The 14,924-nt window shown below is 38.2% G+C and overlaps 1 protein-coding gene across 2 annotated transcripts in view; it reads left to right on the plus strand.

The window, feature by feature from the left end:
• Positions 1-14,924, plus strand: part of Bank1 (B cell scaffold protein with ankyrin repeats 1) — a 284,609-nt gene that overhangs the window by 59,976 nt on the left and 209,709 nt on the right. For both annotated transcript variants that reach the window (XM_032896620.1, XM_032896619.1), the window contains one exon: positions 7,889-8,040. In XM_032896620.1, coding sequence (XP_032752511.1) covers positions 7,889-8,040 — 152 coding nt within the window. The remainder of the gene's footprint in view (positions 1-7,888; positions 8,041-14,924) is intronic.

A 14,924-nucleotide genomic window follows, 5' to 3' on the forward strand; every position in this document is an offset into this window, starting at 1 on the left:
TCAGCATCTATCCTTTCAGGGCATGTATTTCCTAGTCAGTGGCCTTTGTCTCCCCCTCACTCACTAGGTTAAGGGATTCTGCACTGCCTGTAAAATATACTGAAAATCCTCTGGATCCGTAAGAAAAGTCCTCTCAGCATCTAATTCTACATGAATATTTTTTTAACTACCAATAGGATTCAGAGACCATATTGGTAGTTTGAATATGCTTGGCCCAAAGAGTGGCACTATTAGGAGATGTGACCTTCTTGGAGTAGGTGTAGGCTTGTTGGAGGAAGTGGGTGTGGCTTTAAGACCCACATCCTAGCTTCCTGAAAGCTAGTCTTCTAGCTGCCTTTGGAACAAGAGGTAAAGCTCTCAGCTCCTCTAGTGCCATGCCTGCCTGGAGGCTGCCGTATGTCCTACCGTAATGATATTGGACTGAACCTCTGAACCTGTAAGTCAGCCCCAATTACATGTTGTCCTTTATAAGAGCTGCTGTTGCCTTGGTACCTCTTCACAGCAATGAAAACCCTAAGATGCCCTACATTGAGTTTTCCCCCCTAATTTAAACAATTATTAGTTGATTCCAACAGTAAAGGTATATATAATACATTTAAGAGAAAGGCCATTAGTACTGTTATGAACCTTTTAGAATTTATTAAATCCTGAAAAATTATTATGCGACAACTTTAACATTTAGGAATTGGATATCTGCCTTTTTCTTTCTCTAAGAAACTAATGGTTCATTATTACTTCAGAATTCCAATTAAAATGATGGATTGTTTGAAATGTATATTACTCGAATAGTCTGAATTATGAATGTGAGTTCAGGTATCTGATACTTTACACAGGGATTTCTTTTGTCCTGAAGTACTTCTCTGCTTTGCATAATTTATTAAATTGGTGAGTTTTTTCTGAGGCAGTAGAGGCTCAGGTTTCAAGGTCCTGAGTTTATGACGCATATTCTAAGTCTTCTAAAGACTTTTATGAATCTTGATGAATTCTTGTTCGGTTTTGTTCTATTGTCTACATTTGTTTCTTTATTCCTATTTTTGGTCATTCTTCTGCGTATTTAAAATGAAGCGGTCATTGGCTGTAGTAAAGGCTCACTCCCAGGCTTGCCTGAGCGTCAGCTTTAACATCAAAGTGAAGAAACTGAAGATGCAGAGCCTGCTACCTGCAGGGAGTTGACTCTGGAATGCCAGGTTCACCATAACCAAAGATCTCTACACCCCTTATGTAATGATACAGCATCTGCATATGTCCTATGCACGGATACCCAAGTTCTTTCAGTCTTTAAATTACTTTCACTTAATGCAATATAATATTGTAAGTACTGTATTATTTAGGAAATAGTGGTGACAGAAATGTCTGTATTTGTCTAGTACAGGCATAGTTTTGTAAACTACTTTCAATCAATGTTTGATTGGATCTGTAGATTCGAAACTCACAGCAGCAGAGGGCCACTTGCCTGGAGCCCATGAAAAGGTGGACTTTTAATCTCTGTTAACTCAGTATAATACAAAGCTTCAAACTGTATATCAAGAGTTGAACCTTGAGGTGCACAGAACTGTAAAGCAGGGCTAAAAGTATCATTTATGATGACCAAAGCATCAGAATCAAATGTTTACTCATGATCTATGATCTATATTTTATTTAAGCATGTTCTGCTCTAGCTAGTAATCAGCCACTTCTCGCTAATCACAATAATTACTTTCCTGGAAAGACATTTGAACAGTATTTTCTAAATATTTCTAATATTTACTCCACCTACCAATTTGTTTTATAAGATAAAAGACCATAACAAAGCTAAAAGCTAGGTACCAAAGAATGTACTGGGGACTGAATTATTATGCTTTTATACTTCATATGTAGAGCAAAGAAGTGACTAGGATTGTTTTACTTTATTGTTCATTTAGGAACATACTAGATATTTTAATCTAAAAAATTAATATTTTTGAAATTAAACATTTTATGATACCACTAAACGGGAGTTCATCTATAACCAATTGTTTTTACCGATAATTATTGATTGCCTATCAAGTTCAACATGGAACAAAATAGTAAATATTTTATTATTTTAGAGAATGGAGAAAGAAGTAGTGAGAAAATTTATACAATTACTATTGAGATTTTTCTCTTCCAGTCATTGTTCTGTTGAGAAAGCAAATCTGGAATCTAATACTCTATGAGATTCATTATAAAAGATATACTCATATTTGAGAAGAATGTTTATTTGTAATGGAATTCTTAAGATACTATATATTTTTATTTATATACATAATTTATGTATATTATATTCATACTTATATCTGTAGAAGATAACTTGAATAAATATATATTTATATATACGCTATATGCACAAATCACATTATAATATATATACTAGGTAAATAATATAAAACAGTTTGTGTTTATATGCCAAAAGATTATATTTTTGTAAATATCCCCTAGGAATGTAAAGTTTATATGGAAGCAAATAAACAAGATCATTCCTAAGATTTATTGAAGTTTTACTTTCCTTCTTAGTGAAGAAAAATCCATAATTTTTTTATTTACTTCGTAAAAGTTAAGATTTTCCTGTTATGTACTACTTATGGCTTTAGGCTAATCGTATCTGCTTCTTTGAATCTTAACATCATAGCTAAAAGTTTTCTTTCCTTTAGAGTTTTGAAAAGTTTTAGGAAAAAGAACTTTCTGTTTGTCTCAACAATCTATGGAGGAGGATGTTTTTAACTCATACAATTAAAAATTATCTACAAATCACTCTGAAATTCAATAAGCCAGCATTGAATAGGGATTAGTTTTGTGTATGTTCAAAATAACATTCACTGTGTCTTGATAAACTGAAAAGAACAGAATGTATGAAGTATCAGTGTAAAGGAGTTATATAGCCCACAATGTCCTTATACTCACTATGTAGCCACGGGTGATCTTGAACTCCTGATCCTCCCAAGTCTATCGGTTCCCACGCCTGATTGAGTTAGTACTGGAACTAGAACCCAGAGCTTTGTGTATTCTATTCAAGCATTCTTTGAATCAAGCTATTTTAAGTATTTATCTGGGATATTTTGTCACATTGATGGAAAGTTAACTAACAGAATGACTAACAATTTTTCTGAAATATTCCATTAAATAAAACTAATTTCGCCAGTGTTAATGTTCTTTGAATTGATTTTGGTGACTCTTATGTGATAGATTATTGGTCCAGGGAGTGGTTAGTTTTAGTGAGAGACAATGCTTTTCTTGGAAACTATTGTCAACTGTCAGTTGCTATTGCAGCTTTTATGAGCACACTGGCTTGAACACACAGGCGTCACACAGCCATGCTCTCCCACTCACTTAAGCTATGGAGACTCACTGGCCCTTCCTATCTTTCTCTGCTAGCTTTGACAAATTAGAATATATCCAGCTCCCTATGTTACCTTATCCAGGCCCAGCATTTTTGTCTAGTATATTTTGTCTAGAAAAAGTCTAAGTTTCATTCAGACAAAGGCAAAATGTTTTTTTTTTTTTTCCAAACAACAGTTGCAGCTGGGAAAGTCTGACTTGTTACCACTTTGATTTTAATATTTTGCCATGAACGTCGATTTCCTAAGGCCTTTTCTGGTCTGATTTGTTTGTCTCAGGAGCCCCGGTTCACTGGTGTTTTGAATCTGGGGTTTCTTCATTTTTGGAAAGTAATTTGCTCTGGAAAGCCAACCTTATATTTGAAATTGTGTTTTCCAATCATGTTTTAGTCTCTGTTTGCTCTGCTTGGGCATCTGTGTTCATCTAACTTCTGATTAACATGGGGCTTTCAGAACTGTTCAGTGTTTGCTCTAACTCTGTGGAACCTGCCAATAGCTAGTGTTCTAAAGCGATTATTTTCGTAGACAATCTAAGTCGTAGATACATGTACTTAGCCTGAGGTCACGATCAATTCATTACTTGGTTTGAAATAAATTCAGATATTTTATTCTATAAATTATTCTGTAAAATACATTTCACTGTAGAGAAACCATGATTGCATAAACAATTGATGATATATATATATACATATATATGTATATACATATAAATGCATATCATATATGATATATATGATATAATATATCAGGGATGATAGATTTGATAGATGATAGATAAATGAGACTGATACTCTCCAACTTCTTTATTAATAAGGCCATGATATATGCATATCTATGATAAAATTTAGAATCTAGAGATAGTTACTCCAATGATTTTGATATAGAAATGGTTAGTCTGTGCTCAATCATTCATCATACCATACATACATACACACATACATACACACACACATATATATATAAATATATACATATATATGCATAAACCTTTAAGTTGATAGTTTTTTAGCTTGATTTTTCAAGTTATGCTGCAAAAGTGTTTCTCAATGTTAAATATTATCTGATAGAACTTAATTAGTTTTTTATCTTTCAGCATATCTCATTTGTTTTTCTGTTGTATATTTAGTTTCCAGTTTTCTGTTTGCAATCACAGAGATCTCTTTTTGTTGTATCCTTAAGTTAAAAAAATAATATTTCTTTATAACCCAACATGACAGAGAAATTATTTTCCAAGACAACACCACTTTGATACTGCTGTGATAGAATGCCTTGTTTTATGCTATATTAGGTAAAACCTGCCTCTTTCTTTTTTCATCAGTGAAAAAATATAGTTTCGTGCAATGTTGAATCTGGGAGGAGGGACACAAAGGCCGAGTGAGCCTGCTCACAAAACACTTTTAGATCGCTAGGGAAATAAAGGCTCCCTTTCGTCTGTTGTAAACAAGAGCAGAATTGGGAGAAATCTGGAAATGTGGGGTGCTTTGTGCCCCAGTTCTTCAACTTTCACAACACAGAAATGAAGGAAAACAAAATGAAATCGCTCTTCCAAGTGGCTGGAGTCTGCCCCACTGCGTCCTCTTGAAGCTCCTCCGATCTTCATTCTCCTTTCGGAGCTGGTGACTTACTTTCTTGTCTGGACACAGTGGATATCAAACTTCAGAGAGGTTCTAGGCTCTCCTGTCCCCAAATAAAGAGATGAGTCAAGACACACAGCTGGAGCGGAAATAGACATTATTTTCTTACAGCGAAGGAAAAATTGGAGGGAGGCAATGAGCCGGAGAACCCAGAAAGTTTAGCTCCCTAAAGGATCTGGGTTCTTTTCCTCGTTGCTACAGCGCAGGCTTTTCTGTGTACGTTCTCCCTGTTGTATGTTCTATCATGTGTTACATGTGTCATGAGTATCTTAGGTTTATACCAAGGCTAGGTGTTAGTATTATAACTGTTTGGGGAGAATAAGATTGATTTTTGCACAAAGAAAACCATGAACAGATTGAAAGTACATTCTTTCTGCAAAGAGGGTGTACCAGAACCCAGAAAGGACCAGCAAGCACATTGGACCATTGGAAAACACAGATATTTACACAACAATCCATAACAGTAGCAGAATTATAGTTATGTAGTAGCAATGAAAATGATTTTATGGTTGGGAGTCACTATACCACGAAGAACTGTATTCCAGGGTTGCAGCATTAAGAAGACTGAAAACCGCTGATTTAGGAGGGGATTGGAATGATTGCTTATCAACCCATTGCTGGAGATAAGAGTGACATCAGTGTATCATTGAGAAGCATCCAAACTATCTCCTAAGAGTAGCAAACAGGCTACTAATGCAGCAAGTGAAGAGCCAGGATACACCTGTGCTCAGCCTATAATCCCACCAACCATGACAAGCCTTTCACTTTAATCATCACCGATGCTATACCAGTCACAAGCCTCATGTAGGCTTAACCTTTTCTCTGGTTTTTCCATTTGCTGACTCACTAAGGTACTCTCCATCTTTCTTACCTAACTAGGGCATGTCGTGCTATGACATGATCCAGAACAGCTAGGGCCAGGAAATATTGGAGCAGCTGCAGATGACATCATCTAGTGGTCAACAGAGCTTGTCGAGCATAAAGATAAGCTTTCTATCCATTGAAGACTGGAGTATTTATGGATGACTGATGCCATGTCCTTTGCTAAGTGGCATCGGCATTTGAGGTTCCAGTGTTCCTGGAACGACATGTGCTCCCTTGAGTCATCATTGAAATGTTCAAAGCAGCCAGGTGACCATAATGACCATATATCACATCACCTAGAGATGGATAGTTTAGTTGAAAGCTTCATTTTCATAGCAACCAACATAAGAGAAAGTTCTGCTAGCCGCCATTCAAGGTGCCAGATGCCTGCTGGAGAGGCTTTTGGTAATCCCTGGAAGAGCGTACCTTAAGGGTGCCTGCAATGAGTGATACCATCAGCAACGCCATTCCTAACAATATCTAAAGACCTATGAGAAGAGTTGGGTCCCTCTAAGGTGTCACAGGTTAATTTTATGATTTTTGTATATTAATTTCACTTAGAAGGAAGACAACTCTTCCAGTTTGCTCAGACTGAGGTGTGGTACAGGGTTTCCTGACACCCTGACATTACTGAAGCCAGAAAACTCTTAAGCAAACTGAAAAGAGTGGCCAACCCTATCTGAAGGCAGGAGAAAGGACACTAATGCTGGGGTTGTAAAGAAATAGCAGTCACTCATACCAGCCAGGATTGGGGATGGTTGGGCACCTTTAATGAGTGGATACTGTTCATGTCTGCAACTTGCCTTCAAAATGGCATAATAGTCCTGTCTGGTGACATGGAACTATTCCTATTCCTCCGCACAACAGCAAGAGCCCATCCTGGAAAGGCAAACTCAATTTACATGCCCAGGCCAGCTTTTGTAGAAATTCCTAAAAATTACAGATGTGATGTCATTCTGAAAAACCCTAATTTAAGCTGTATGGTCTGAATAAACACACTTTGGGTTTTTTGACACTGAGTAGCTTTTTTTAATAGGTTTATTATTCATCACATTTTTTTATTTTTTCCTTCAATTGCGAACAGTATGGATAATTGAGATTAATGCTCCTGTTACATGTTAAACAATACAAACACCCGTCCCTTAACCCGTCTCTAAGCTCTGAAATGCATAGTGATATATTTCATTGTTCCTAGAATTGCCATAAAGAACTAGTTTGAATGGAATCACTTATTTTCATAGAACACTTATATATTTTGATTAGTACACATATTTCATTATTTTTATTTCTATATGTGCATATTTATCTAGGTAAGTATATGCATCTATGTGTGAGTGTCTAAGGCGGCAAGCAGAAGTTGTCAGAGCCCAGAAAGCTAGAGTCAAAGGCAGTTGGGAGCTGCCTGATATGGGTGCTGGACCTGAACTTGGGTCTTCTGGAAAAGCACTAAGGGCTCTGAACTGCTAGGTCACCTACCTGTCACGAGTCTCACTGTTAAACTTAGTGAGTAGCGTCATTTTACTTAATAGTTGTTTAATATTTATGCGTTAGCCCAATGTCCTGGAATGCATTACGTAACCCACACTGGACTTGAACTTTTAGCACAGCTATCTTTTCCTGCTTGCAAATTCTGGAGTTGGCAGGTGTAACAACCATTCCCGGCGTATAATTAGTACTTAAAAATTAGAATATATATATATACATATATATATATATGTTAGAACTTCGGCTTCAATGTACGAACTGAACTTTTTTTACAGTTGTCACATGAAGTGAATTTTCTAATATTGCACTAGCTTATTAATAGCAATGGAAAACCGTGATATTTGAAAGTTTTGTGAAGATTTGACAAGCAGATGAACATATAATCACATAACCAGTGTGGCTTAGTCATAAGTATTATAATAGTGTTCAATCAAGACATTATTTTAATGATAAAGATTATTATTTCAACTGTCCAAGACTCACTCTCCGTACTGATGAAATTTATTCCCTAGCAATTGGTCTTTTAGTAGTGGATGGGATGATAATAACTTGTATTCGCCTAATTTATTCCAGGTCCTGAAGACTACCTTGAGGTCAGCCTTCCGACAGACTCAAGAGCAAAATACTCTGAGGACAAATGTGGACAGAAGGGAACTGATGACCTAGCAGCTTTGAGACCATCTATGCCTCGGGTACTAGTGCTTCCTGGGGAAATTCCATGTGAGGTCAGTGCTGGGGGCCTTTAAGTGCCCTGTTGTTTTCATAGACACCACATTTTACCACAATGTGATTTTACTTTGCTTTCTTTCCCAACCCTGTCCCCAGAACCTAGAATACTATGTAGGGCCTAGTAGGCATTTAATACAAATGCTTGACTTTTATAAAACGTGACTTGACACTTTAAAAAGATACACACATGCTGTATATATATATATATATATATGTGTGTGTGTGTGTGTATGTATATGTGTGTATACATATATATATACATATGTATATGTGTGTATACATATATATAAATACATATGTATAAATACATATATATAAATACACACACACATATATATATATACATATATATATATAAAGCTACTTTTAATAACTTGATTTCACAACAAGCAGATTAAAGATTTTATTTTCCTAAAGGGATATTCACTGTTGAACAGTACTTAAAATCACTTATTTTTATCACCATTTAAAAGTTGTAAATGTGTTATGGGATGGTGATACCATGCAAGGCAGAAGAATTAATCTCTCAGGAATAAGAATACAGTTAGAGGGAGGGTTTGGAGAAAGTAGCAATATAAAAGCATTTTTGATGTTTCTTCCCCTATGCCTGTCTTGGATTGAACGAGTAAACTAAACCACGGGAAGAGTTTGGATCTTGGTGCTGAATCTCAATAGCTATGGTGTCCTTGGGTGAAAAGAACCCCAAAAGAACCTTATGGGAGATTCTCAAAAAGGTCCATCTAGAAGAGGCTGGTGACTTTCAATGACCTGACATCAGGAGGTCTCTGATGCTGTCTCTCAATGCCGTGGTCAGCAAAGCTGAATGCTCTGTAGGGTTACTGAAGTTTGAACTCCTTACTTTCAGCCAGCATGCTGTTCTGACAGAATTGTTCCTTTAAGTCACTTTCCTGTCAGTGCTTGAGGAACTAGAACCACTTGGACACTACCACAGACATGCTGGAAATTTGAACTGTGTACTTTCCAGATAGCAGACATAGACGCATACGCAAGTTGCCACATGGGTAACAGAATGGGTAGCTTACGTTGGGGAGAAAGGGGCTAAGTAGCCAAAGATGGCAGCTCCCATGGAGTCAGAAACAATGGAAGGAACAGGAAAGAAAGGTAATAAAAGCAATGCAATCTAGTCTCAGATAGATGAAATCAAAGTAGGAAATAAAATGACACTCAGAGTAAAAATAGTTCCCCAGGAGTTATGCAATGAATCTAAATAGCTGATTTAAAAACTATCTGCAGCAGTATAATTTGAGTATTATAAAACCCTCCCTGTATTAGTCACAGGAAAATTGAAACTCAGTAGCAGGCTTCAGTTGTCTTCAACCGGACATTTCTTCTGCCGCTGACTCGTCCGGGGTCCTTTCAATAGATCATCATGGGCTTTTCTTCTTTTTTATGGATACAGATAGAATTCTTTCAGGCCTGATAAAGTTAGGTTATTTCAATATCGAATCTGTCTTGAGAGCCCTACTTTTGAAGAGAAACCCTAGAAGTCAAGAGATCATAGAAGACATTTTAAACTCAGCATTATGCTCCAAATTTTCAAAATAATCTCATCCTTTGGACCAAAAATAGTTACCTCAGACAAATCTCAGGCTCGCGGTAAGTAGTTCTTAGCATAACTTGAAGCACCACAGAAAAGACCACTTGGTTCCAGCTGAGTGAAAATTGTGTTTCTGGTTTCCCTGGAGAATGTTCAGTGTATGCCAATTATCTGGAGTGACAACCTTTGAACTTCACCTTCTAGGTAGTGGGTGGGCTGAGACCCGAGACCAATGCCTCTTCTTAAAAGGGACAACAGAGATTTTTCTGGGATCCTAACACTTCTAGAACCTACCAGCACTATCGCTGACAGTTTCTAGGCAATTGGGAGTGAGCCCCATTCATACCTAGCATGGTTAAAACCCATTGCGTGGTTCTGTGTTTCCAACATGCTGACGTGACCATGTCCGATAAGGGCACAGACTTTCTTCCTTGTGAAGAGAATTGGTTATTTGGTGTCCCTCCTTCCCACCATGTTCTCCAGCACCACTCCTGCCCTGTTGCTGCTGGCTGTACAGAAACTGGGTCTATGGACCTGCCTCTTACAGCGTTTCAGCTCACCGTCCACTCTTGCGCTACAGAGATGGTTTTTGTAAACTGCTAACTGAGGTAGAGCTTTAAGCTGTTCACTGCCTGTGATCGCACGAGCTGGGGAACATCGAGCCTTCTGCTGTGTAACCTTTCCCAGAACCTTTCTTTTTACACGTTATCAATTCTATGAGCCTTGATGATCTTGTTCCCCTTCCAAAACAGGAGAAAAATGTGATTTTTCTCTTTAGTATTGATCCATTGTTCTACTTATAAGGGTTATTCCCTTATTCTTTGAGAAATAAATAAGTACGTGTATTCTGTGTACAGTTTCTATAGGACTGCATACTTTGTTCTGTCTTAGCATAGAGCCTTTTCATGTGTTTATCGCTCAGGACATTTGGCTTTGTAGCACATTACTCTGGATTTTGTATTGCAGGGTAACAGTTATAAGGAATTTGGTGTTATTCAGGTCTGCCTAAAGAATCCATTGTTCAGATAACACACCCATTTTCACCTTTCTGATGGAATCCACATGGAAGGAGTTTGTGGATGATATTTAGAGCAGCAACCTTTGTTCACACTGTCCAAGGCTTCACTGATGTGACTCTATAGTGGTTCTCCACTGGGAAGAGTTTTCCCTGTCTTTTATAAGGGTAGAAGCTGAGCAAAACTGCAAGCATCTCTGATTATCACAATTGCTCCTGACGTCTAGTTGATAGAAACCAGAAGATGCAAAATATTACATAATGCACAAGGCGCACTCATGACAGTAGCTTATCTACTGTCAAAGTAGCAATCCTACAGAAGTTAAGCTCTGTCTCCTGGTGTACACCCACAACAAATGAGTCATCATCTCTGCTACCTAATGGTGGCACTAAGAACTCATGCTCCAGCCTGAGGCTTCTGTGAAGCTGGCATAGTTGTCCTGTGCTCACTTACTTTGTGAGACGTGTCAGCTCCTTCGTGATTCTGCTAACATCTTCCACATATCTTACATAAAGCTTTCAGAAGTTCTCTTCTCAGAACCCTCGCCTCTCCTGCTCTTTCTGTGAGTTCCCATCAAAGATGATGTAAGGAAGTCTCTCTCACCTCCACAGAAGCATGGCAGTTGAAAGCAAGCTTTTTCCCTTCGTCTTGTTTTTTCTGTGTGGAAGATCCTTCACGTATCCCTGTCCCTTCCTTCTAATTCTTTTTCTACTGGTATGGGGCAAATTGATGTTGACTGCAGAAGCCCATGCAGTAAGTTCACCAAATCCCATGAGCCTATCTTCTTTGAGGTGTAGTCTTTTAACATAAAGTAGTCATGAATGTGTGAAAAGGCCTTAGTGAGCTGAGAGTAATCTATTGGGGTCTCCATCTTCTACCTTTGTTTAAATTTCAGCCCAAACACCCAAGCAACACCACACTACATAACTTATTTTATTATAGACGAAATCACCATCTTTTTATGAAATGTTAAGTTTTCTGAATAGTCAGCTACCTTTAGAGTTTATAAGTATCAATGATCATAAACCATTATTTCTGTGAATTCTTGGATCCCCCAATAAAGGACTCAAGCTTGGGGGTCAAAAAGACTAAATGACAGCTTCAAAATTGATAAAAATAAATTTATGATATCTGAACATCATAAAGCTTTTTTTTCTTGGATCAAATGTAGCCATGAAACTAAAGCCAGAGCTTCTGTCCTGGATTAAGCATTTTACTTCAAGGAGATGCAGATGGATGTAAGGCCCCCACGTGGAGGGTGGTTAGTGACAGTGCCTAACATATTCAACTCAAAACTGTCATTTTTTACAGACATATTGTATTTTTAGAGGATTCGCTATAAACATAATGCTCAGAAGATATTAAAAGGATGTATCAGAGTATTGTGGATAAAAATGCTATCAGAGCATTTTGGATGAGGAGACCTAACAAAGGATAAAAAGGTTGACTTAGTAATGGCCGAGTACAGATGTAGATGTGAACGTGTTAGTGCTCGCTTGAGAGTTTTGAAATTCTCGCAGGCTAAAGTTAGAGGGAGGATACTATAAAATATGAGCGGGACTTTGGTAGAAAGCATAGATGTGAGGAACCAGAGCAAGGAAGAGCTGATCAACAAGGCAGCAGCATCTTTAAAGAGTTCCAGCTACTTAACGTGCAGAATGAAAATGCAAAGCCCTGTGTTCAAATTTAGTTTGCGTTTCAGGACAATGGCAGCAAACTACTAAACCAATGGTTTTTAAAGCCCTTTTAAGTCCCGTGTGCCTCTGAGGGTCTTGGACGCAAGAAACCAGACCATGGTACAAATGAACATGCAAGTATTTCCCTTAGGGCGTCTTCTGCTTGGAACTTTTTGCTGGGATGGTTGGGTGGGTGGTTGGGTAGGGGGAAGGGGATAACATTTGAAATGAAAATAAAAAATATCCAGTAAAAAATTTAAACGCTAAAAATCAAGGTGGCATCCTGCCCTGTATTATGGTGGGACCCGGTACATAAGTAGCATCATATGTAGGGCTTCTCATAAATGAGAGTGACAGGCCTTAGAGAATAAAGAGTTTGGAGAGCACACCTGAGCTTAGCAATTCCAGAATCAAGCAAGGAGTGACATAGGCATTGAAAAGAAGACTGAAGAGCGTTCAACAATGGCTAGTGAGAGCTAGACCCAAAATGAACCGCGAAGTCATTGGGGTTGAGTGAGCGATGCGAGGACATTGAACATATGAAGAGCAGATATGACTATGTTCCTTAGAAGCTGTCAGGTTACCTGTCAGGGACAGGAGCAGAAGCTGCAATGATGGCAGGTCCTGTGAGGTGGGTTCTGTTCTCTCATGTAAAGAGAAACTTAAACCAGACTTGGATAAATATTTGGAATGTGACTACAAAGAATGCCTGAAGTGGACCTGAGCGATTGGTGGTGTTACAGAGCAGTTATAGGAAGGCCGTGGTGTTCCCCGCTAAGATGGGGGTTTTACTGATGTGTGACTTTGCTTAAAGCAATAACACAAGAGCTTACCAACATTTGAGTTGGTGGCTTTTTAATAAATGCGTCATGAAAGTGTATCTGTGAGGTTGACTCTTATGATGATTTTACAATGACAAGAACTTTTGGCAGATGATATCTGAGAAAATCACTAAATAGTTTACTTTTCACAGCATCAGATAACATAATATAAGAATAATGTGGCTCTGAAAGTTTGATAATTCTTAACAGGTTTTATAATATAATATTAAATTGTATTACTTGTGAGAAAGAACAGCGGTAGTCTTCTCCATTTCAGAACTAACTAGGGTGTGTCTGTGTATGTGTGTGTCTCTGTGTGTGAGTGTGTGTATGTGTGCATGTGTATACATGCAGTGCATGCATACATGTGTGTATATAAATTGTGTGTTTTGTGTGCACATGTGTGTGCATGTACATGTTTATCTGTGTTTCAGTTTGTGTTTGAGATGATACCCTTATATAAACAATGTATGTCATAATTTCTATAAAGTAGATAGACATCTAAAATGCTTATCCATTCCCAATCTCTATATTAACTACATTCTTCTTGGTTATTATATATTCTTCTAGATTTAGTACCCAAAAAACTAGTCTCTATATTTTTACCTCTGTTCACAGCTCAAACTTCTCCAACATAATTAAATCTTGAAATTTTCAGTTATGTAGCTTTAGTCATGTCAGAAACCATCATAGACCCTTATATAAGGATTTCTACTACACAAACTGTGGAACTTTGTAATATTAATATTTTCATTATGTTTTAATTGTAAGGGTTCTAAACTTAAATTTGTTAAGTTTATGCAGACATACACAGAAAGAGGGGGAGAGGGGGAGGGGAGGGGGAGAGACAGGGACAGGGAAAGGGACAGGGACAGAGACAGGGACAGGGAGATAGAGACAGAGATGAACGGAGTAATGAATTGTTGAAATGTCAAAAAAAAAAAAAAAACGCACTTGAGAAAGGACTTGACTGGACTATTGCTGTCCGTCTTTGTGAGTGCAATGGTCTGAGTTCTGAGACCCTGCAGTGGAAAGCGATGTGTAGGAAGAAGGGAGGGTAAAGGATGTAATTGTGTTCTCACTCAGTTGTAAAGCATGGTTTGGGGATGGAATCGAATTTGATAGCTATTAAAGTAATTTAAAATGCAATGAGTTGTGAACTTATGTATTTATATCTGAACATGGTTGAAAATACAATAGGACAGACAGATTGACAGTTTAGCAGTGGAGCAGAGACTGAAGGAAAGGTCACCCAGAGAGGCTACCTGGGGATCCATCCCATGTGTAACCACCAAACCCAGTCACTATTGTTGATGCCAAGAAGAGCTTGCTGACAGGAGCCTGATATGGATGTCTCCTGAGAGGCTCTGCCAGAGCCTTACTGATACAGATTAAGATGCTTACAAGAAACCATCAGACTGAGCACAGGGACCCCTGTGGAGGAGTTAGAGAAAGGACTGAAGGAGCTGAAGGGGTTTGCAACCCCATAGGAAGACCAACAATATCAACCAACCAGAAGCCCCAGGGCTCCCAGAGACTAAACCACCAACCAAAGAATACACTTGGGGGGGGAACCCATGGTTCCAGCCACGTATGTAGCATAGGATGGCCTTGTCTAGCATCAATAGGAGAAGAAGCCCTTGGTCCTGTGAAGGCTCATTTCCCCAGTATAGGGGAATGCCAGGGTGGTGAGGTGGGAGTGGGTGGGTGGGAGGGGGAGCATCCGCATAAGGGGGAAGGGGGAAGGAAGAGGGGGGAACCTGAAAAGGGGATAACATTTGTAATGTAAATATATAAACTATTCAATAA

Source organism: Rattus rattus, chromosome 3 (genome assembly GCF_011064425.1).
Source record: "Rattus rattus isolate New Zealand chromosome 3, Rrattus_CSIRO_v1, whole genome shotgun sequence".
Taxonomy (NCBI): Eukaryota; Metazoa; Chordata; class Mammalia; order Rodentia; family Muridae; genus Rattus; species Rattus rattus.